The 26,203-nt window shown below is 41.3% G+C and overlaps 1 protein-coding gene across 1 annotated transcript; it reads right to left on the bottom strand.

Annotated features, from left to right (window-relative positions):
* Positions 1–1,088: 1,088 nt before the first annotated feature.
* On the bottom strand, positions 1,089–4,390 carry LOC307267980 (phospholipid scramblase 1; the record flags this gene model as incomplete). Its single annotated transcript, XM_080050474.1, has 6 exons — positions 1,089–1,228; positions 1,991–2,152; positions 2,677–2,838; positions 3,040–3,260; positions 3,365–3,407; positions 4,316–4,390. 6 exons carry the CDS (start codon positions 4,388–4,390, stop codon positions 1,199–1,201), a joined length of 693 nt encoding a protein of 230 aa, XP_079906600.1. The 3' UTR covers positions 1,089–1,198.
* Between the last annotated feature and the right edge of the window lie 21,813 nt (positions 4,391–26,203).

Raw genomic sequence — 26,203 nt, 5'->3', positions numbered from 1 at the left:
GGGACTACAGATGAAAATTAGCTTATAGCTAAATCTGGTACTGCTTATGTGCTGTGCATTGTCCCTGTTAAATAAACAAATAAATAAAAAAAAATAATGTAGAGTGGTGCCCAGTATCATCAATGGCCAGTTGATGCGAAACAAAGTGTTATTTAACTTCAATGTTTGGACATATGTGGAGCTGTAACACCATGAGTAATGTAACAGTTACAAAGATCAAAATTCAAGTTGATACACCCGAAACATTTACACAAAATGTTGATATTTAGACTGATTTTACAAAATATTGTTCTATCTTTGTATTAATAGTATCAGGTGCAGGTAGGGAATGCCTCGGGCCAGCAGTAGCAAAGACTATAATAAAGTAGCATGCATCAACCTGAGTTTGTCCAAATATATACAATGTCAACAGACACTTATGTTTTAATAAAAAGTTATGGCGTAAGCAGATATTGAGTATGTCCAGTTTGGCTGCATGGGGTTATTCTTAAATGATAACCTAGCTCCCTCTTGTGGACGAGACCAGGACAGTACATCAAGCCGTAACCCAGCCGACCCCAAATAAATATCCTCTACAGAGTTGACGATGCATAATTATTATGGCATCGAAAACATTTTAGAATTTAGTTTTCAGTTAAAAACACATACACACAAGTACATGAACCACACACACAGAGCAGGGCACACACACACACACACACCCACACACACATTGCTCTTTGACTAAAATATAACAGACCAAAATATAGATCAATAAATAAGCGCAATTTTTCTATCACAAAATAACAGCACTTTCTTGTATTGCCGATCCCTTTTTAATTTCTTTATTAATGGGTGTTATCTTTCTATAGTTATTTTCTCTAGTAGTAACTAAAGGTTCTGGGCTCAGATGGGCTCATAATGTAAACACAAATGAAAACGTCCTCACAAACACAGAGTTAAAAACACTGCTATGTGCACTTGTATCCTGGTAATGTGTTTAAACAACCAACGTCAGCAGCTAAAACAAAAGACTAAAACAAACCTTCTACTTCGTTGTTCATGCTAAATGAAAATATTGTAGGTACCTATTGGTACTTTCTTGAAACTATCTGTTTGAAGGTTGTTCTGTGTTGAGCATTTGGGATTGATCATTATGGCTTTGTGGCCTTGTTCTTCCAGGAATGTTGTATGCTTACAAGGATATCCTGTTTGGCTCCTAGTTGGTAGCTTCGAAAAACATGAAATCCTGTAGAGAAAACCAACCATGAAGAAAGACATGAAATGAAAAGCATTCAGTTGAGAATAATCTAATGTCTAATTGCGGTACAAATATGTCAGCCAAGGTAGAATCTATTATCTGATGTGTCACTGCCAAATTAAAGGTGCACTATGCAGTTTTAGGGGAGGGGATTTGTTTACATTTTCCGAGCATGCAGTAGCTTACAAAACATTATACAATTATTTCATCATAAATCAAAACTAAATTATTTTGAGGCACCTAGTACCACATTTAAGACTACAATAGGTTTGTAAACAAAACTGTAGGCCCTGCTGCTGTAAACAACAGTGAAACAAGAACTTTTTAGGTAGTTTTCTACCTTATGAGAATATACCTTAGTCAAAGTTCACTTATCTGACACACCCACAGTTACATAGTGCACCTTTAACTGTGAAAACATTTGAGGTTTTAGCATTTACGCATAATAGCTCATGTGAAAACAGAAAGCTCTGACAAGCTGTTTTGCATTTGTGATGATTGGGGTTCTTTCAGGACACATTTCCCACAAAATGTAGTCTAAGTGGTAGGTTTCCGATATTCAGGGAAGTGGAACACATCATCCCTCATAAAAGCTGGGCCACATCAGGCTACTGCCTCTTTAAAAGTCCCATTTAGGGAAACAGTTGCTCATTTTGCTAAGGAAGAAATGTAACTTTACAAATAACCATTTTACCTTTTTTGAGATGTTGTTTAACCACTGAAAAAAACCTTAAAAACACGTATACTCACAATGAGAAAACAGGCACCAATCATCACAGCCTTCATTCTCACATCCAGGTCCATGGGGAACTGGATACCAAAGTTGTCTGAGTCTGTGAATGCTTCCCGAAGGAGTCCCGACCACTGCTTACTGATTTTCCCGATCTTACTGACTTCATCCATAGTCAAAACCTGCAGAAACGGTTAGCCAAAAGAAAAAGAAAAAAACACCATGCTGACATGTGTTGCATCTGGACAAAGATAATTCCCTAAACTTGTTTGGTTTTGTTGGAGAGAGATCATGGAACAATTCATAATCCCATCCAATCTCAGCGTTTGCCCACTGCCACACTGGCTGGAGTTCTGTAGCCCTGGTAATAACTTCAAAGCAGCTGGGGAGAACCAGGATGGCAATATCATGCTCCAGTTAGCAGTCCCCTGGGTCTTGTACAAGGTCCGTATCACTGACCCAAATCCCCTTCACATAGTAATCTAATAAAACCAGCTGAGCCGCGGAACAATGGCCACACTGTGCCACACAAGAGCATGGCCTGTTCAATGGCTGCATCCAAGCTGCAGCCGGTTCTGATTGGAAACAGCTTCAGAGTATGAGGAGGATGCCTTTACAAAAAGAAAATGCCCACAGGGCGAGAGGGGAACCATGTGGTGTTATGTTTTCACAAATGTAATGGTGTTCTGTGTTTAGATGAGCCCACCTCAAAGTCAACATCTGGAAGGCAGCTCCATCCACAGAAGGGCCCATGGATCTTCAACACAGGCTCTCGGTGTTCGTTGGCGACGATGAATTTAGGGGAGAACGGGTGCCACTGTTGTACAAGGTACCCCACTGTGTTACCGGGGGGAGACTGCACCTCCAGCTGAGAGAAGGATTGTGGGAGAACAGCGGGTGGTTTGTAGTCATATCCTCATAAGAAATTGTGTATTTAAAAGGAACATGTAAAACTGGACGACCTCAAGTGTAAACAATCATGTACACACACCGGTAGAACAAGAAGCCCCCCAAACCCTGTCATTTGATTTGACCCAAAGTGAGGATGTCTGGAAGTGCTTTCACTCACCTCTTGTAGACAACAAGGGAAGAAGCAAGACATGCACTTGAGTGGCCGGGTGACGGTGATGATCTCTTGTCCAGAATTGTCGAGAACGTGGATGGTGAAGGGGCGCACGGGCCCACAACACTGTCGACTCAGACAGTCGTTCTCCTCCACAGCGTAGAACACATTCTGGCCCATGGCATTACGGATTTCATACTTGTTGTTGCTTTCGAATCCAACAAGGGCTGCACGGTCGAAAAACATATGGAGATGTCACTGCTAAACATAATCTGTACTGACCTTGCGGTATAAAATCTGTAGTTCTTAAATTCTATGTAACATACTTTACCTTCAACAAGCTCAACTTTCTGTTTGATGAGTAGCTGATCCACCTGGGGAAAAAAAGATAAACACACATGATTTATGATTTATTCATGCGTGTTTTTATTTAGAGGTGTAGTTGGAGAAGCATCAAGCCAGTAATAAATGATCTAATCCAAAGCGCTGTTAGAACATAAAGCAGTGGAGTCAGCGACTTTGGAGAATGCTTGTTGTCAAAATCACTTTTTTGTCAAAATCAGTGAATCTCACTCTCCTCACTATCTGCTAACTGTCTGTACTGTGTGTGTGCTGAAAAAAATAAACTGTGGTAATTTACAACCTAGACTCTTTAAACGCCAACGGCCATTTTGCTAGCTATGGTGTTTTTTTTACATACCCTTTGTTTACATACCAGTTTATAGAGCCAAAGCTGTGTGTTTTTTTTAAGCGCACACACAGTACAGATCGTGAGGAGATATTCACTGCTTTTGACAAAAAGGGATTTTAACAACTAGAGTTCTCCAGTATCGCTGACTCCACCTTTAAGTGAGCCCACAGTGAGTCATCGTGCATGATACCCAAAACCAGAGACTGAAGCATTCTTATTGGAATGGGGCCATCATTCAATTAATTATTTACGGGATTTTTATATTGCTACTGTGAGGTGTCAAAATGTCCTTCATGAAAAAGGTAGCCTGTTTTTTTGAGGTGTATCATATTATCTGTATTTACAGGCTTTCCATAGTAAAAGCTAGGGATATGGTTTCTGTGGGAGTAGTCAGTGATATTGTATCCTCAGCCTGTTGATGTTAAATATGCAGGGAATTAAAAAGCGAAACTGATACTTGCTCATTTCCTCTGTCGTTTATGAATAAATGAACAGACTTTACAAAGGCAATAGACCAGCGCAGTATAGCTACATGGCAATGACATGTATTTCATTAAATAACAAACTGTAAGGGAAACAAACACTTCTTACCTGAGTCAGGTATTCTAACCCTGGTGGGCAGCCTGGTATCCCCGGGTTGGGCACAGCATACATATTCATACTCATATTTGACTGGAGGGGGGAGACCTGTTGAAACATGGAAATGGTTTAAATGAGCTCTGGCGCTATCTAGTGTTTATTAAGGCGAAGTTCACAGACAAGGGAAGACAATTTGGGGCAGATTCACAGCAAATTGAATGACAGAGGTTATGATACTTCTATATTTGTGTGTGCTGAATTGTCAAGGTAATAGGACAGCCCGAGGCAAATATCTCGTCCCCTCTCTACGCTGGTGTCCGTACGCTTGTTAGAATGACAACACGAACAGCGAAAGCAGCTGGTCCAGAAGCTGGGGGGAGGTGCTATAGAGCGACCTACATGGTGGTGGGCGACACAGATAATCTTGTTTGTGTCTGGAAGTGACGGGTTTCTGACGGGAATACCACCCATGATAAATCCTCTTACTCATTTTCTTTACGCGCCTATGGGCAACGCAAGCTACACCGCCCCCCATATCCCATGTGTAGGTCATTTCAACACAGGTCGAATCGACGGGTTATATGTTATATAAAAGTGTGATGTTTACTGTCCGTTTCGTCAGCTGTAGCCTATAAAAATAAAATAAAAAGCGCACGCCGAGGTTTGATCTGCCTACTTTTTCATTCAAAGCGAGCAGCCATAGTCAGTGTTACCATTATATAACCTACACGGTTTATATTAAACACTAAACAGACACCTGTTTTTTTTGGAATAAGAATTACTCACCGAAATATCACCCGCTTAAAACAATAACAGGCCACTCCGGAACCAAGCCCCACGGAATGAAGCTATAATCCCATTGGTCGACGTCACCGTACTTCCCATTTCCATGAGCCAATGACAAGGCGGGAGTGTAGAAGAGAAGTAAACAGAGTAGAGCACAGCAGACTAGAACAGAATATAGTAGAACCTATGAGTAGAACACATCAGACTATTAATAAATATTCATAATTGCACATACTGCAGTAGGCCTAGGCTATAAAAAGCACAAATATTGTAGGCTATTGAATTATTAATTCAACAACACTCATTTACGTTTGTGTAGTGAGGCTTTATTTGGTGTGTTTCAGATATGTATAGTGATGATAAATAAACAGATTAAAAATGTCCATCCTTAATATTTTAGCAATAACAGAGATACAAATAAACAAAAGTATCACAGCAATATTCACATCACATACTGTATTTTAATTCAGATAGTCACAGCAGCTATGTCCAATGGTGTCAAATAGTTGTATTGGGTGTATATTTAAAAAGGTATATAATTAAATAAAAATACATTGACATTCTTTATTTTCTATTAAACAAAGATACACTGTAGGTTACTGTATAATACTACATAACATGGAATCCTTTCCTCCCTATACGTAACCCAACAAACAAATACAAAAATCAGTCACATGTTAGCACTCATGCACACGCTATGCTGAAATTGCCCATCTGATTATGAAAGGAGTAGTAGAAAAGAAGACATAAAATAAACAACAACGATTGCAGAGTCCAACTCGGTTCTGTAACAGGAAGCTTACTCATTCAACTGTATTGTAATGATCTGGAACATAAGAACATTTTCAAAAGCTGTGATTAAGCTGTTAAAGGAGTTTTTGTGTGTCTCCTCAAATATTTTTCTTATTTCTTAGATGGCCCTGTATATTTTCATTTGTACGTAACTTAGTTTGCAATTTGGCCTACCACAATTGACATGAATATGGTAAATGAGAGATAAATATTGACCAACTTTGATGAGTTTATTAGTGTGCTCAAGGTATCAGTAAGACTGTTTTCAACCCAAAGGCTACACTATTGTTGGAAATCTTTACATTTCTAACCCCCAAAATATGTAAACATAAACACATGGCATGTCTGGGTGTGGACTGCCTGTTTTTCTGGTGACCTGGAGGACATCCAACCCACAGCAACCTTCACTCGTTGAACCAGCATGTCTATTTATATTTATAGTGACCGACTAGAAAAAGATACACACACGTTTGCAAATAAGAATTTGTCGGACACAGACCATAGATATTTGCAGTAAGAGAGATGCGTCTCAATTAAAGTCGCCTTAAACCACTGTATATCTCATCGGTGTATAATACTCTAAGTTGATGTGTAATTAGCAAATACTGAATATGTTCAAATGTATGGTTAAATGTAGGTCATACCTTATAACGATGACATATGCCCTGTGTACATGCACATGCATATTAACAGTCGAGAACATAAGGCTTCCAAACCTTTGGAAGATAGTATTTCTAGGTCTAATGTTCATGTAATGTAGATATCACTAACCCATATTATCAGGGCACACTTGGCATTACAACAACACATACAAATAACTTTTGAAAAAATATTTGTAAAAAAAAATATATGTATAGATATAGATATAGATATAAAAAGCGAATGACTGCTATCCTTTCAATAATAGCATTGCTGTTTTGCTAAGGGTATATTTACCGTTGAATGTCAGTGATTGTGTTACATCTACTCTATTCTGGCAAATTGCATGTTATGAGAGACACTGCCGTTTTGCCGTCCCTACGATGCAGTGGGAGAAAGATTGTTAACAGCTGTGACCACAAAGCTGTACTCCCTGTCACTGCATACACAAGCAATAGAGACATGAAGGTAAGAGTTGTCTGGATATGTCCGAGCACAGATGAAGGCTGCACTCATCAGCTGGATTCTTTTTGATACTGTTTATCTCAATTGAGAGAATAGCGGCAAGGTGGCTTGTAGGCAGTTTGTTTTTATTGGTGTGGTTTCCTGGGAGAAAAGATGGGAAGGGGATGATACAGTGTTTCTTAATGAAGTTATGAGTGTTAGAGTCAGTTTATTTGAGCTTCATTCTCATTTTGTTAGTTTAGTGTTTTGTTTTGTGCTCAAGGCAACTGTAGGTACAAGGGTCAGGAGAGTCTCAGATGAAGTAACCTTGTGGCAGCCATATTATGTTATATATTATATATATTATATTATAACACATTTGAACGCACATTTGAAATCAAATTTTGATTGCAAAATCTTAAAGCCCCTTATGCCTATAACTTTTTCAAAAGTCCCTATATGCACATTTATCACATGTGAGAAGTAAAACAGCTCATACGTTGAAGGACTAAACACTGCAAAGCCACTTAAGCCAGACAACTGAAAGATAAACTTTCCAAGGAACATCGTAACCTTTTTTTTTGCATTTTGATTATCATAGCTTAGTCATTTTCAGTCATAACGAGAATTAATCGTTTTGTAAGATATATTTTTAGAGTCGTACACTGCAGTATATCCCATAATACCTGGAATACATTGGTACAGTTAAAATAGGTTATTAATACTGTTTCACTCCTAAAGGCAACAACACAACTTCATCTGCGCTGGAACTTAACGTGTGAGTTAATACACCTTGTGTCCACTGGAGAGCAGTGTTGAGCTAATGGTGCTCTCCTCATGGTTATTACAATGACTAATGCAGAATTGCCTTTTTCATTTTGAAACAAAGTGGACACAAATGTACACACACTGATTTACACACAGCACACACACGAACAAAACACCTACTACTCTATTACAAATGATATGGCGTTGCTGGGTATCCTTATTTGCGAATACAAATTACCTGATTTCCTCAAGCGCTACTGATTTCTCCCTAGAAGCACTAATGAGAACAAATGATGACTCGTACGCAAATCTGCTGACAATTCAGGCACGAGACAACTAAAAGCATGTTTTAATTGATTCATGTTACAGTAATTGCCTATAGTCACCTGACATAGCCTAGAAAAGGCTGCATACACAAAAAGCAGTTTAACTGCTGTACAAATGAACAAATATATAAATAAAACATTGATATTTGCTCATATTTCTCACATTATGGAAATTTTTGTATTTAATTTTTATCTATATTTTTAATTGAGCTTTAAACACACTACAACAAATGTGGAAAAAAAGAAGAGCTGCTGTTAGCATCAAGGGCCCGTTTCATCACCCCAACTACCAAAACAGTACTGAAACTTATGTTCTTCATCAGTGAGATCAAAACAAAGGAATGCAATGGCTTTGAAATGGTGGCGTTCTGTGCTCCCATCTGAATAAACAGAGCAGACAGTCAGGGGTCTTTGGAAGCCAGTCATATTGTCTTCCTGACTCCTAGAGCCCAGTTACTCCCACCAGAGGTTGGTGTGTGTGTGTGTGTGTGTGTGTGTGTGTGTGTGTGTGTGTGTGTGTGTGTGTGTGTGTGTGTGTGTGTGTGTGTGTGTGTGTGTGTGTGTGTGTGTGTGTGTGTGTGTGTGTGTGTGTGTGTGTGTGTGTGTGTGTGTGTACCAGTTGTACAGTATATGCTCTCTACATTCGTACCTGTTTTACAATTCTTCAGTTTTTTTGTTTTTTTTGCGTGAAGGTGGTGCTCTTTACCCGCATGGGTAATCTTTCGTGCACCCCTAACGAGGTTGTCATATTCTGCGCATAATGAGGAGCCTAAAGATGAATGTAAAAATGCCTCCATTACACCGCTTTCATCCTCTTGTTCATTAGGTTAGCATAAGGTTACAATACATTACTCCAGTCCCAATGTTCCACACACACAATTGCATGTGTCACTGAGGGGTTGTGTGTGTTAGTTTGCCATGATAATGTTCATTCCGGCACACACGAATACATGCGCACACAGTGTTACCATACCTGTCTGAACTTAACCCTTGACTGAACCTGAACAAAACACAGATTCTCAGCCTAAAGCCTTTTGTCTTGCGATGTTTGTAGATTGGGTCATAAAAATGTCAAGCTCACAAGGCTTTTTCTAATACATGTCTGTCTGTAATTCACTACCACAGAAAAAAATGCAAATTCATTGGGTATGTTTTCATCATGTTTGGATGTCCATACTCGCCACATTCACTGCTTTTGTTATTCCGTCTCTGTCTCTTCACCTCTGCCCATCCCTCACCTCCCTCCTGCTTTTTATTCCTCTCATTTCTGCACCCCTGTCAAGTGCTTTGTTTGCTGTGACTTTCCATGCGGTTATCTGAGCGGAGACAGTATGCCTCACCCTGGCACAGGACCTCAGTTTCCACGGCAACTTTATAATTGTTTTGGATGCGTTCCAAGCGCCACTGGATACCGAGGCATTATTGATGTCAAAAGAAACATGTATGAAATGAGGAGATGTGGAGGCGTCCATATGGTTCTGTACACAGCCTCATGCAAAGCCATTTAACCGTTTTTCAATGGGAGTTTTGTGATACCGCTGAATGGCTCCCACATGCGTCGCATATTTCATATTTCATAATTTTGATCTTTCTGTTTCACAAAAGGGATAATGGCACGCAATACAAGCCACTGAACTGTGTAACCTATTCATGCCATTAAGTCATTGTCACAGTATGCACTGCCGGGATGAGTATGGCGACCTTACTGAATACAATGTGTCCATCATGATGCATTTAAAAAAAAAAAGAAAACCTGAATAGCGAAATAGAGGTCCATCTGAACACTTGAAGGAAAATAAAAGTCCGTGGTACGAAAAAGCTTTCTCCAATCACGGCAAAGTATGTCGCTGCTGGCCTCATTTATTTGAAGAGGTCTTTGTTTTGACAGGAGAAGCGGTATGAGTTATCCCAGTGCTTGTCACCATAACCATATTGTGACCCCCGCCCCCCTTATCCCCCTCAATCTGCACACACACACACACACACACACACACACACACACACGCATATGCACCTCAGCGTCTTAGCCGCACCCGCATTAACCACTACGCCGCAACACTCATTAAAATAACATATAGTGTCAACAGCAGTGTGGCCCCAAGTGGCTAACCCCAAAATGCTCTGTCTTAACTGACAAATCCACAGACTTGTCTTTACATCAGAGGATTGTCCTCCGAGCAGCAGCAGCAGCAGGTTGGCTTCTCACTATTGCTTACCAAACTTTCGACTCCTTCGGCGCTGTTATATCACAGAATGCATGATCAAAACCCAATTCAAAATGAGGTCCTGACTGATCTTTTTTCTCTGATCTCAAGCCCCCCCTCCCTCCGCCTAATTTATGACCTGCGAGGAGGAACCCAGGGAGTGAGAAGTGAGTGAGACTGGTGTGAAAGCCCTGAATAGAGCAGGGGCAACAGGCCCTCCAAATAACACAAAAGAGGCACCACAGCTGTTTGGAGGCAACACAAGCCTCCGCGAGGCACTGTCTTTGCCACTGAGCCTCCCAGACTGGCACTCACGCTGACTTTTGTAAGCTGAGTTGTTATATGAATACTGTAACACAATCATCACATTAAAATTTGTGGGTGGAAAGACCTTCCCAAGACAAGGCCAATGTGAATGGGGTTTTAAAAAATAAGTTTTATTACCAAAATAAGTCTGACTATTTTGCTTTAATAAAATACATCATTCTCTGTCACTGATTTGTATCATTGGCACTTGACTGGTCCCTACAAAAGAGGAAGTTCCTACTGTGACATCTGCCTTCGAATGATTTGGTCCTTATACGACGCTAGCAACCGAACAATAGGACAGAGATGGAGAAGATGTAAATGAGGTGGAAAAAGGGGATCCAACCTGCTCCATTCCACAGTCAGAGCCAAGAATGAAGGGGAAAGAAAAGCAGCACAACAGCCGATCACCTTTACAGAGGGCTGGAAGTATTCGAGGACCCCGCTGAGCCACGGGAAAGTGTCACCAGCCTCCGTGAGCTTGCTGTCAAGTGGCGGTTACCGACTGTCAACTGCAGCTAAAAATGATTTCAGAATGCGGGGTTGGAAGTTCAGTTTTCTTCCTCCCCCAGACTGAGGGAGAAACACTGTCATCGTTGCCGGCCCATAATAATTTATTCCCTCCTGCACACAACTCTGCTGGCTGCCCGTTCCCCTACGTCTGCTTCTTAGTTTTGCGCTCACGCCTGTTAGCTAGCCACATGCAGGACACGTGTGAACTTTAAGAATAATGGCGGCTTTTTTCGTATAACTTAATTGCAATCCGTATTCATCATCACCACTGTCTTACTGTGGAGAAGGCACTTTGGTAAAAGTGCTTACTGTTGAGCATTGCTGTTTGCATTAAGCGCGTCTGTTCTTAAGTATTGGATTCGCTTCTGTCATTAGCATTATTGAGCATGGACTAATGTCTCTTAGCGACCTTCTGCTTTTTATTTTTCTATTTATCTTTTTTTAATTTTTTTTTATAAAACACAAACTTTCAAACCATCCAGTGTAAAAATAAACTAATACAATGACAAAAATCTTCAAACCCAGACTTCCGGAGATAATTTTTCTAATGCACAAAATTAATGAGAAACACATTTGTCTACTCTCTTTCTCTTCCTCTTCCTCCTCCTCACTGTCTTCCCCATCCATCCATAGAGAGAGTAGTAGGCTATCCGGAGCCATCTGCGGACCACGGTCCATCCCCAAACACTGGGGATCACAAAGGTGTTATTTTTCAAAGCTGGCCCTGTCCACCTCCTGCCGGGGTGTGCGGCTGCAGTTCAAGGGAAGGTGGGAAACTTCTGAGGCCCCGTTCCCCTCATGCCCCCCTCCCTGTCGCCTGCCTCCTTGGGGGCAGCCCTTTGAGGGTGTCATAACTGCTGCCTGTATAACATGGGTAACTGCTGACGGCGGTTGGTCACAGTCGATGAAGCCTTTTAAAAAAGCCTCCCCTCTCATGGTTTCTGTTAAAATTCTGGGGCAGCAGGAGCAAGGAGTCCCGGCAGCCAGACAATTACAGACGTGGTAATGGGAGGACTCTGGAGCGGGGCCTGCATTTTGACTTGTGATGGGTAGAGGGTGCTCCAAGTCCATGTTTGAGGAGAATGTTGCTCGGCGCATTGCAACCCTAAACTGCCTTCTCTTCCCCCTTCCCAAAAAAAAACAAAATCAGCCTCTCCATTTTAGTTTTGCGCCCTCTATGCTTGCAAGATGCCTGCACAAAATGAGTCCTCCTTGTTTTGCACTACAAGCTGCTTTCCCTTTCACTAAACCAAGGGGACAGAGAGACAGAAAAAAAATCCATGAAGACTATGAAATATGCTGTAAATGGACAAAGCTGCGGTACATGCAGCTGTTGTGGTGCCATCCTGTTGTCTTTGCATGTTGGGGGAGGGTGTGTGCAAGGTAAAATGGGACAGAAAGCCATGACAGTGTGGTGGTAATAGTATGAGAGGGTTCGCAGCACCTGGTACTCACCTCTTTCTCCGCAGAGTCCCTGTGGACACAGTGTCCTGCTGGCACACCGTAAAACTTGATTGTGGAAAACACCACCACGCTGAGGCTGATAAAAGGAAAAAATGGGAGAGATTTCATTCATATTTGGGTTGTAACAGCAGAGAATGAAATAAATTGATGTGCAAATAGGGTTTTTAATTCTAGGGTTATTACCAAAATACATTTACAAAAAACTTTATTTAATTGTGATTTCTTCTTCTTGTGAACATTTGCAACTTGGTTGCATGGGCACCTGATCTTTAATAATATAAAAGGGACTCATAATATATATTTATAAAATATTTAAGTTTAAGGGCTGTTATGGATATTTAGTGGGTAACAATTATTTTTAATCTTTTATTTCCACCAATTAATTTCTTTATTTCTAAATATTATTATATTATCTTCATTGTAGGTATAAACAAAAACTAGATATTCAGTAAGAGCCTTAATTATGTCTAAATGATCGTCTGGATTAATCAATAAGGGTTTTGTTTTAAAAGAAAAATGTTACTTGCCAAGGACCACAGATGTTTACACATGTTCTAATTAATAACATCTGACATCTACTCTGCGGTTTCCGTCTGCGAATTCAGTGCAATTTAAAGTTACACTTCTAAAAGTAAGATTTGATGTTAATTGTTATATTAATATTAATTTATTGAATTCCCTTTTTAATTTATTTATTTTTAGTGTTTATACATCTTACTATTTTTTTCTAAATGTAAGAACATTCTCATTACAGCAGTATCAGTTAGACATTTCATTTATTTCATTAATGAAATAAATTATTAATTATATATATATTAATCATATAAATATTTTCCATTTCTGTGCTGAAACAAATACATTTGCTGAAGATGTATGAGAAACAACCCTGTATTGTGCGTACAGTGAGTTTGCAGTTTTTCCCCACGGCTCAGGGAGTGTGTTGAGGCCCAGCTAGGTACATCTAGACGGCCACCTTGCCCTTTGTGAGTCAGTCAGTGCAAAGTGCAAAGGCCGGTGTGGTTCAACACAACTCCTCGGGCCGTGCTACGTGAGCTGCTGCATGTAGACGACGTGCTCCGAGTGGCCCCGAGGAGGCTCAGCACCACACAAATGCTCCTCTGTACTCCTATCTCACTCTCTATTTGTCTCTCTCTTTCTGTCCTGCAAACACTCTCTCTCTCTCTCTGTCTTTCTCTCTCTCTAACTAACACACACAGGCAACACACACACACACACACACACACACACACACACACACACACACACACACACACACACACACACACACACACACACCACACACACACTCATGCAAGCACACTGAAGAGTTCTCTCCACACAGTTGGAAAGACAGGGGTCACTGACTGGACGCTCCCAGCTGAGTACTTCAGTGCAGCCCTTCTATGAAACATCACACATGTGCAAAGGCACACACACACACACACACGTGCACTGTGTTAATGACTTTTTCCATGCTGGAACCCCATACAAAGCAGTCTAAATTTCTCTCTGAAACTTAAACATCAACTGATTTTTTTCTAATTCAATATCAGTATTTGAAGAAAATTCATAAAAACATTATTAGACAGCTGAGGGAATGCCGCCTCTGTTGGCAAGAAAAAACAATCTCGGTACTAAAATGTTTTAATAGTATACCTTTAAACAAATCATTCAGAAAACTGAAACCTTTTGTGTTTTTCACACAGGGTATGGTTTCATATGGGACATTTTAGTGTCATACAAAAAAGATAGTGTTCTCTAATTTAAATAAAAGAAGAAACCAGAACACCAGTCAGATCATATTTTAGCTGCTTTCAAACGCAAAGGCAAAGCAATCTTTAGCATGGACATTTTCTTATTTTTTAAACATTTAAAAAAAGATTTTTTACAATGATGCGACCATTGATGGTTCTGGAAAAGGAGAACAGACATACAAGATATCTGAAAACAAGATTTGTGCAGTGGATGATTTATCATTAGTCCTAAAGGATGACATGAAGTGGTGATAACCTGGAAAGCCCAGTTTCACTTTATTACAAAGCAGGCTTTTAATTTTATAATAACACATCCTATTTGATTTTTATAAAAGACAATGTTTGAAACAAAAAACATACAAGTTATGGAAGAAGTGATTCAGTTATACATGAGTGATAGACTTTACTCTCACAAGACTTTTCACTTTATGTAAAACTGATGACCCGTGGTCGGCAGATGATTCAATTGACAACCTCTCGATGATCCACTGAATTAATTACCACGGCAATGCTGTCGTATCGATCAAAAAACTCCAGTAATCCCGTGGCCGTTAATCATCGTGTGTCAAAACTGCAGAAACATAAGCCGGGCCAGGCAGTGCAGGGGGCAGTGCAGGGGAAGTGGAATGCACGAGGAACTGGCGATGGCTGATCCCTCTGCCGCTTTGACGTCAGGCATCCATCTACTGGTGTTATTCCTTAATCTGATTCACTTGGCTGCTCAGCAGACCAGTGTAGCCTGTTGGAAAGGTTTCATGTGGGTGATGGATGCTATTGTCAGAAATGCCAAGGTCAATATGCGACGCAGCAGCAGCAAAAAAAAAAGGAGGACTTTCTTATTTCGAAAGTGCTTCCCATGTATCATCATCTGTGCAATCTGACCTTGCTTCCCTCTGTAATAACATTCAGAGGCAGGACAACTGCTGGGTGCATGCTCACGGGCTGGCGTTGATCTTTAAAACGGGTCATGGCGCGGCGGAGAAGAGACCCGTGTCACTCATGACATTGTGCGTACAGGCGTATTACTTAAGACACATTTGGGAATGGAGTTGTATAAACGTGAATGCCGGAGGCACAATTATGTTCTGAGTGGAGCATCCCAACAGAGGAGCCACCATATTGCTGCACGATTTTCTGTACAGGAGCAATTAGCTGATATGGAGACATATCATCATGTACACAGTTGGAGTAATGAAACGTCAAGTTTGACAAATTAGAACTTGTCGCACAAAAAACGGATAAGAAATTCAATCAAAGCAGTTTGACTGACAATGTCAGCCTTAGTTATTTTTGCTTCACATTATGGTTTACTCAACCACATCGCCATTACAACTTCCTCTCAGCTCTGGCAGATATTAATACCACATGAGGCAGTGGGCAAACTTTTCTTGTGAAATACAAAAGTGGGATTTTCTTGTCAACATGTCCTGATGCATCAACTTTACAAGCTGATGCCATAAGGCCGCCCCCCATTGGCAATTGTTTAAAAGCACATAAAAAATGCATTTAAAAAAATCTACTCCTTCCCCCTCACTGAGAGTCATATAAAAGGTGGGAAACTTTTCCCATTCTGGTAGATAAATGTGAAAACAGCCATCTAGTGTCAAACTGTGTACACACATCATTCTGCACAGTCAAGGTCAAACTTTGTGACAATAAGATTAACCAATTTTCTTTGATTAGCACATTTTAATCTTCATTTAAACTATCAGATTTGACTTACCACTCAGATAATAGCTCAATCACTGGTATAGTTTTAATTGGATTGTCTGATGAGGAGAAAAACATTACATGGTGTGACGTGACACGCTGCGATCGCCCATCAAGGTGGACATCACATCATCAAATCCTTGATTTTCCTGAGGGATGTAAGGAAATGGCTGCTTACCCAAGTGCTGTTTCCCCACTGCGTCCTCATCTCCGACTATCCACAGACTCACCAACTCCCACAGGGCAGGAGTGACCTCCTTCGCCACCTGGGGACGACCCCCCTGCACACAGTTAAATACGCTCACAGGAAGGGACCAGAAAAAATTAAAATCACGTCTTAAGACCTCTACACCAGGCCCGCTGCTTCTGCTCTGTCCAGCTTCCCTTTTCCCTACGGCCAGGGGAATCAGAAATAACCCAAGTCTTGGGGAAAAAAAATTACTTCTATTAACCATAATGTTAATCACTATAGCTCAGAACAAAAAAAGTCAAGCTGAGAAATCCCTTGATGGAAATTGTTATAATTGCCCTAACAACAGGAACGAATATTTCTCCCTGCTTAATTACATGTGACTTAATATTTAAATATACCATTTGCAAAGGGTTTTAAAGTATCTTAATCACAGCCATTCATTTTAAATATCTAGCATTTGGAGTGGCGGGGGATCAGACAAACACCTTTTACATTGTGACTGGTTGTTACGATTGGCAGGTAACGTTAGCAGAATGTCAGGTATATATTATGCACGAGGCACTGCTGACAGGGCCTGTGTGCCTCCACAAGAACAGCTAATTGTGCTTTCCCCCTACTGCAGGATGTAGAGAGCAATCCGTAACACACAAGCAGGAGTCTGACTTGTAGCTCTGACCCATCCATCGTAAACACTGCCACTTTCGGACAGAACTCAGACTGATTTTTCAACGCTATGGTAAAATAAGAGACAATGTGTGAAAATGTAAAGTACTGCTAATTTTTAGATCCTGCAAATGCAGTTATTAATCTTCATAATTTTACAGGAATTATACTAGTGCTGAAACTATAATAAGACCACCTTAGTATCACTGAATTGTATTGCTAAACATCAGCTATTTCAACTCTCTAAAATGGGACTAATTGAAGCTTTGTTTTGGTTTAATATCATTGTAAATAGAAATACTATGAATTTTGGACAAAAAAAAGTTATTTCACCAAAAACATCAACTCAGGCTCTCTTTTGATGGACATTTGTCACTATTTTTGGACAATGTATTGTCTAAATAATAAACAGACAGATTACTCAATAATCTAAATAATCATGTTGGAGCATCTATAAGCTTCTTTGTGACCAAGAAGACTGTATTTTGCAAGAATCGAAGGCAGAACTGGCCATCATATTGTCATCCCCTCCTCTCCTCTCTGCCGTGGTCATTTAGGAACTCGTGGCAGGGCTTCACAAGGTTCAGGGGTGGCAACCCCAGTGTCCTGGCCAGCAGCCAACAGTGACACTCCCAATCTGGCCACCTAAATCACGCCTCATCTAATTGGCCAAATCACCCGCTGTTCTCAGACCCCCGTTGCTGCGTGGCAAAGGCCTTCTGAAGAATCAAACAATGTTTGCAAACTGCTAATGTTGTGTTTGGTCAGTGTTCGGTGACTCCTCCAACTGTTGGGAACATAAAGGTTAGAAGGTCTATGAAATAAAGTTAGTATCAGTATAGAGATAAACCTGTCACTCTTTCATGTTTGAATCAACAGAGAATAGGTGAGAATACGTTTCTAGTTTTCAGAGCAATTACTGCAATATACACAATTCAACCAGACACTGGGATGCAGCATTTCCACCATGCTGTCACTTATCAAGAGTTGACAATAAGCTGAAATGCTTCAGGGCTGGCAAACACTCACACATACATAGAGAAGCAACACACATCGACAGACAACTGTGCGCATGCACACAAGTTAAGCAGGCCTCTGGGTCACGCAGTGTGAGTGAAAAACAGAGAGTGAGAGTGATCGAGCAGCTGCAGGAGCCATGGGGTGGGCTGGGCCTTACGGCGAGCAGCGAGGGGCTGAGGGGATGGAGGAGGCTGGGGAGGGCTGCGGGGAGACCCTGAGCTAGGGGCCGCCTGTTTAATTGGAGCTCATTTACACAGCAGTGGAGCAGGAGACACCTGAAGGGCTTACCCTGCCTTATCAGCTAAATGGGCTCCCTCTCCCCCATCTTCCACCGATTCTATTCTTGTGTATTCAAAAATTGTATTTCTCTTTCAGAATACCGTTCTTCTTGAGATAATACACATTCTTCTTTTTGCGGTTCCTTGAACTGTCAGTCAAGGCAGATATTAGACTTTCCAATGAAGCACGGTGAAAGTTATTAAAAACATTGAAAAAAAAACAGCAGCAGTGAGGACGTTCAGAGAACACCGCTGAACAAAGAGGTTGTTGACATGTCTCAAAAGCTGAATTCTTAACGCTGCATTCATTTGATATATTATGCTAAAGTATTTCAATCACTTTGTGTTGACAATGATAATAGCTGCCGTACCATTCTATTGTAGGCTTTCAAAAAAACAGGTAGAGGAAGGAAAGGTGGAAAACAGGATGGTTAGGTAGGGGGAGTGTGATGAGGAGGAAGAGGAGGAGGAGGAAGAGGAGCCAAAAGAAGGAACAACTTACTGTAATCATAGTCGTGTTCAATCAGACACCTGCTATTAAGTTGATAAATACACTTTTCCCAGTGTGAGTCCGGATACACTGAGTACCCCTAAGGCACTGTTCTGCTCTTTAACTATCTACTCTGCCTGGCTTCTTCGCTCAACCACCGACTCCCTTCCCATTAACTCACACTTCACCCAGTCTCACAAGATGTCCCCGAATCCATTCCTTATAGGGGGGAACTTCATGATTGACTAAATGCTGTCCTCGACTGCAGCGAGACTGAGCACAGATCTGGTGAGTGTTTTTTTCTGGCTGTTGGGTGAGTGAAAGGGTTGGGAGTTAGGTACATTTTAAGTCCATTAGTAAGTAGTAGTTTTTGTTCCCTTTTTTCCCTTTTGTGCTTGCGGTAATAAGAAAAAATGGGAGTGGAATGTATATGTGTGTGTGTGTGTGTGTGTGTGTTGTAAGGGGGGTGTGAGGGGTTTGTACGGAGAGGTTGTTGTGCACAGACAAAAGCTTCTTGCCTCCTTAATCTCTTGTCTCGCCTTTTCAGCTCCTGTCGGTGGCCACATGCTGGTGACGGGGGCCGAGAGGAGGCCTCCTGCAGAGGACCTTACTCAGCACGGCGGTGTCATGGCCGCCAACGCACCTGATAAACATTAAGTACAGGGCTGTGATACCTAACAGTTATTATTGTTGTTTGTTTACTTGATGTCCCCTTAGTGTTTTACAGCCTGCTTTTCTTCTCAGCCCGTCTTATCTGCAGCAGTCGTTTGCTAAGAGAGATACAGGGGCTATAAGATTACTTTTTGTGTGAATAAAAGGAGGACGAACTTTAGCCCCCATGTTCCATATTTAAGTGAGCTCTGGGATTTAGTTAGCTTAGTTGTCCAGGTAACATGAATGACTAAAATGAGATAAAAAAAAAAGACCATCCCCGGGTCTCCCAAATGAGCATACAGTTATTGAACTACACTACCCCAAACCAAAGGAAAAAAAGGCTTTCATACAGCGCCTTACCGTTTTCTTTGACCATGTAAAAAACATACTCCAGCATCTTTGGTCCTCTTGGCAAGTGTTCAGCCCCCTGAGTGACTGCCTCAGGCCATGGGGATGTGGTAAGGCTGCAGTGCACAGCAAATACAATCTCGTCAATATTAAAATGCAGCTAATTCCAAACAGTTTTCTTTGTTATTTGGCAAGATAAACTTTTACAAAAGTCACCCTCCGATATGATTTCTTACGAGTAAATTAGAGTTGATAAGCGTCCTACGATCAGCAGTGTGGCAATTTTGTATTTGGGTTGTCTAAACTCCTTGCATCAATATTATGAGTGTTCTAAAGAATGAACAAGACAAACATGTGGAAACAGCATGGTTAAAAGCCAGACTTCCCAACGCCGTGGTAACCTAAACTTGCTTTGAAATGCGAATATCCTGTGTGTACATTGTCCCGAAAATATTTTCCTTAAGTTCCAGCGAGCCCTGAAAGAAAATTCATAACTTTGCGGTCAAAGTTCAAAACCATTGCTGGCTTCAAACATCTGACAAAAAAAGAAAAAAAGTGGCCTAACATACAATTCACCCCCGCTCTTAAAAATCGCACATGTCACTGATTGAGTTGCAAACTGGCTGGGACGAGATGGAGGCATCAGAGGGGGGTCTCTCTCTCTCTCTCTCCCTCTTTCTCTCACTCTTACATCCCTCTCTCTTTTCCTCTGTCTGTCTATCAGCTGAGGGGGGAATTCATCATCTGTTGCGAGGGTGCGGCACATGATAAGCATGCGAGCGGGAGAGCCGGGGCCCGCTATATCACTGGGAATGAATGAACGACCTCACTTTGACCCGACCAGGGGAGGAAAACACATGTTCTGCTGGTCTTGGCTGGCTGGCTACCTGCAGAGAGGGTTGGGAATTCCTCCAGCAGGAGGGATGGGGAGATGGAGGGGACGGAGGAGAGACGCTCTCCATGTGTCTCTGGCTCCCTGGCGTTAACTTGGAGAGGATGTTGTTGACATATTGTCCTTTTTGTAAGACGTGACCGCTGTTATGTGGAAAAGCTTGAAGATGTATTAAAAGTTAGGAGATACATTTTTTGGGGGGAACGAGGACAAAACATGTCACATGGATGGAACGTTGCATTATATTACATTGGACTTGTTAAGGGGGGGAACAATGTGCCAGAGTGGTAACCCATGCAACACCCGTAGACTAATAGACATTTAACATGGCGTTATAAAGCTGCTAAGCTTTCTTTTAGACTCCGCTCGCACTGTAAATCCTGTGTTTCCTGCTATGAGCTCAGCAAGCTCTGCGGCTACCCATTGTTTTTTATTACGTGTGAAGCATTTTTCCACTCTCTAAATCTATGGGGGGAACTGGAACTCTTTGTCCACCTTTTGCCTCAATTCAAAATCGGTTTCTACACGTTCCCCACCCATGTTCCAATGAAATGCAGCTCTGGATTTCATTACCGGGAGACAGTTTGTGTGAAAAGTATCTGTGCGCACACATGTGTGTGTGTACGTGAGCCTGCATGCATGCATTCGTGCCTGCAAGATGGAGTAGTCAGCCCCACTTGAAAAAAATGTAAGGTAATTCAGTGTGCAAATACTTCTGTATGTCTTCACTTCTGGCTACACACACACACACAAACACACACGCATGTAATTTGTCAGAAAGCATGAATGCATGCATGCTTACAGTTGTAATGTGTGCAGATGTGCAACCTATAACACAGTACATTATGTGTAGAGCAAAGCGTTTGTATTTCTTAATGTTTTACACACATGGAGACGTGCTGTTTGCACCGCCACCAGAGCCCATATACTGTTGCTACCCGACTGTGTTTCAGTGTCAGACTGTTACAAACTGTGGAGAAGGGGCCTTGGCCTCATGTCTGGACATGGAGCTTGAGAATGTGGAAAAAAGGCGGCATGTGGCAGTGGAGGTATGGATGGCTACAGGAGGGCGTGGTCAGTGGCTAAAGAGAAGGATTCCTGTTACTGGGCTGTAGGATGAAGGGCGGAAAAGGGGTTGGTAAGGGGGTTGCTGGAGGCGGTCCACATCGCCCCTTTATTTACTTTGACCCCATGTCTGCGGGAGGCCCGGGGAGGGCACATGCCAAACTCCCCAGGCGGGCAGAGCTGCCCTGCCCTCTCTCTCACCTCTCTGCCCGCCCCTCTGTCTCCAGTTAGATATATGTCTGTTTTGGAGCCAGGGCCAGTGGCTCCTCTTCTCTTTTCCTACATAGCTTGGTCAAGGCAGTTGGTCTGAGCAAAATACGGTGTGGAGATGAGTGTTTGCTTCTGAAAAGCAATCTGCAAAAAGCAATTCTTGTATTGAAGCACATATCCTTTAATTTTATTTAATAAAGGTTGTTCACAATAATGAAATAGTTTTATTATACTTTCAAATGTTAATTTATTTAGATTTTCCGTCCACAGACTCACTGTGCTTCTTCTTTAAAGAAAATCCCTCATCAACAGTTGCTCCGTGCCGCTACGATTTATCGAATGCTGTTTGATTTTGGATGATGCAGCACACTATATTTCTCTTTCGTATTTCACCGTAAAGGGACTATGATTTATTTAGCGACGCTTCGCCGCAATAGCTCGGGGATATTCTCAGACAAATTAATTTGCGAGTCACAAGCAACAAGACACATTAAACTTTAATCTTAAATAAATGTGACACGCGTTACTTGAGGATGCAATTTTACAAATGCGTAGAACTAATTGGTAAATTATGCATAGCCTTCATCAATCCCTTCCTTAATAAACTCACAATTAGTAAAATAAATGGTGGATGGTGGGGAAAAAAAGAAGGGGGATAGGAGAAAGAGCAGTGGCTCTTAAGATGTTAATTATTCAAATGAGGCAAAGTGTACCTGCCTGATGTCAATGTCATCACAGTAGTAATTATTGCCATGGTAATGCTATCGCCATGGCGAATCAGAGTGTGATTCATTTAGTTAAAGCAATTAGGTAGTGTGATTAGAAATGCAAACATAATTGCGACTTTAAACAGATTCTTCACTTTTAGTGGCCGTTTTCATTCTTTCAGTGCACATTCCTCTCAGCAACCTTTGACACAGCCCTCTGCAGTTCCCAGCATTAACGGCAGCCAATAAATATTTCAGTTCAAATGAGTACACACAGTACTGTAGAAAATAAAATAAAAAGATGGGGTAACATTTCTTTAGAGGTTTTATCTGCAAATAAATGCTTTTTGACTCAAGAAAATAAATAACGTCAAAGCAGGACGAATGGAAGAATCTTGTTGGCTCAGCCGCTGATATGCCAGTTCAAAACCAATAGTGTTTACAAGAAACAGATTAGACTTTTTCACATGTCCGACTGCTCAGGTTAGCCTGATGTTGACATTATGGACGGGTGTTTTTTCCATTGCGAGGGATCTGGAATGGAGAAGTCTTGTTTAGTAAGGGGATGGTTAATTGATTGTCAAATGATGTCATAGTGTAGAGGGTAACTGAGATGACTTTGGGGCAAATGCGTCCTCGTGAAACAGGGTGCCCTCCTGCCCAGAGAGCTCAGTGGAGTCAGTCGCAGCACAGTGGCAGTGCTGAAAATGTCACCCCAAGATGACAGTCATATTCCATTACAGCTATTGCTCAATATCTTCATGAAGAGGAAATTACAGCATTGCAACGGAGCATAAAGTAACAAAGGAAAAGCCATATGGAAAGAAAATAAGATGGGACTATTTTTGTGAGCACTTCACATAACTCAAATTGTACTTTATCCGTGAATTTGATAGTTAATAATTCCTGACTTCACAGTTGCATTTACGCTCTGTAAAGAATAAAGGAGGGGGAAAAGTTCACAAATGAAAATAGGCGTTTTGTGTTGAAAGCAACACGCTGTGACATATTGAATGACCTATTACTCTACTGTAAACCGCTTAGCCATTGAAAGTTGAAGCCAGTGACACAATCTATCCAATTCCAGTGGTTGTAAGTACCCAGAATGTATTGGACTTCTATGGGGACGTGAATGTTGCTGCTGGGCAGCCGGCAAAATTTCAGCTCCATCTTGTTTCTTGCCGAAAGGCTCTGGCGTGGGCCTGTGGTTGCCAGGCGCCTCCTGAGGTGACTCTATCAGAGCCAGTCAAGCCTGAAATCAATCACTCACACCCATCAAAGGCTGCCCTGCACCGCCATTGTGACTGAGCCATCTGGGCCTCAGCACACTGTCTACATTTATCTCTATGAACTATATGTGGCTCTGTGTGTGCAGGCTTGCTTGTGTGTTTGTGTGACTGCATGTGTGTTTGCAAGTGTACATTCTAACACAGAGTGTAAATTAAGAGAGGCTGCATAGAGTATTGCTTTCTACTGTGATCATTGGCTGTTGTGTATGCAGGAGGAAGCAGTGGCAGCGCTTAGCATCCATCATGCATATCATACTTCTTTACATCTGTTCACAGCCTTCCACTACATGCCTCTCCTGCATGGCATCATCTGCTTGAACTAGTGTTCCTGTGTGGAGGCCTTTTCTCCTTTGGCCCCGCTACGGTCAGTCTCTCATGGTCTCCAGTCCATCCTCTCAGTGCTGTGTGCTAACTGCCCAGCACTGGCAGGCAGAGTGGAGTGGAGCGGCGCTGAGTGTGTGTGTGTGTGTGTGTGTGTGTGTGTGTGTGTGTGTGTGTGTGTGTGTGTGTGTGTGTGTGTGTGTGTGTGTGTGTGTGTGTGTGTGTGTGTGTGTGTGTGTGTGTGTGTGTGTGTGTGTGTGTGTGTGTGTGTGTGTGTGTGTGTGTGTGTGTGTGTGTGTGTCTGTGTGTGTGTGTGTCTGTGTGTGTGGCAGCTGCCATTGGAGGGCAGTAGAGCACCGGCGCATCCATCTCTATCAAAGTGGCCCCCATAGCCCCGGAGGGTGCCCAAGTGTATAGCACTACTTAGAGGGATGTTGGGAGCACAGAGACAGGCTGGGGAAAATGTGGACAGGTCAGGCCAACATTGGACTCCAGTGGCTCTATGGACTGTGTGCAGCATGTGCGCTCACAGCTTTACATGAGGACACAGACTGACTGAAACAAATAGAAGGAAATATGCATTTTTCGCATTTACACACATGGATATTAGAGGTATGACTTCAAACTAAACGTAAAGACAATTAGTAGCTATTCATGCTACTAGGGAATAATATTTACATATAGCCAAAAGGTAATTGTGTTTCTAATATACCAACATTTTATTATCCTCATACTACATTCATTGAGTGATTACATTACAATATATGCTTACTCTCATATTTTAAAGCATATCCCTCCAAATCTTAAAGTTATGCATCATGTCTTTTGAGCAAATACATTTTTGCACAAGAACATCTAAGGTCACTACTACCATCCCGGGGCTATCATTGAAAATACTTATTTTTAGAAAAAAGAACATTTAAGATGTGGGCCCACCATTTTGGCCTGGACATACACCCTCTAATCCTTTTTAGCACAGTTTAATGCTAAAAGTATATTGTGACAATATATCTATGAGCTTCACTGTCTCATGAATTATACAAATGCCCTCATATGCATTTCGGCCAATAAACTATTTTTATTTAAAATAAGACCTTAAACCCCCATTCAGTACCTCAATGTTGTGTAAATACTGGTACTTCAAGATTGAAAGTAATTTTCAAAATCTTGAAAATCTGTAACAAAGGTGTGAAGACACATTCATTATAAACTTTCAACACTTTCTCAATACTTTATTAAGTCAAAACTTGGTTACCTTACTAAACTTATTTATGTGTAAGATGAATATTATTTTAAGTCAAAAAGTAATAATTTTGTTTAAAGTTAATGCAAAAATATTTTATTAACAGTCTTCACATAATTTATAATAATAGGCATTCATTTCAATGATGTTCACAGTTTATTTCTGCAGTATTTTTTCAACAGACATTAATAATAATGACCAATAATCATTGAAATCCCTCATGTAGTAAATAGTATTCATCTTAATTCAATTCTATAGCACCAAAGCTTTTGCAGAATTAATAGGTTTAGTGTTTGTAATTATTTATGTGTGTCACTTATGCAATAAATTAATTCATAGCACATTGGAAAAAGTCAAAAGGAAAGGGAAAAAATTAAACATGATTGGATGACAACAACCATGACTGCTTGCAAGTAGGGGATTAAGACAGAAGCATTTGAAAGAAACAATCAATAATAAAATGATGCCCAGCACATTATCCTATATTTAAGTAGCTCTCAATTTACTTGAAACAAAACTAGCCTTTAAACTTTCATCTCGGGCATGAAACACATGTTCTGTGGTTTCTGCTTTTACATTAACGTCCATGTTTTCTCCATTCCATTTAGACGGAGAAGTGGGATGCCCCAGTCCCGAGTGCAATGTCCCAGACCTTGGCCGGCTCTTTTATGTAAACAGAAACTCCTCGCTGTGAAGGGGTCCCATAGTTAAGAATTCCACTTAGAGAGCACGTCCAACTCTGCAGCGATACGGGGGGATTCATGTTCTTGCCCTTACGCTTTAAAGCTGCTTCATGTAGCTCTAAATGTAGCCACAATACC

This window comes from Ammodytes marinus (genome assembly GCF_949987685.1).
Source record: "Ammodytes marinus genome assembly, chromosome: 21".
NCBI lineage: Eukaryota > Metazoa > Chordata > Actinopteri > Uranoscopiformes > Ammodytidae > Ammodytes > Ammodytes marinus.
The sequence above is the reverse complement of the archived record's forward strand: the minus strand, read 5'-3'. Positions and strand labels throughout refer to the sequence as shown.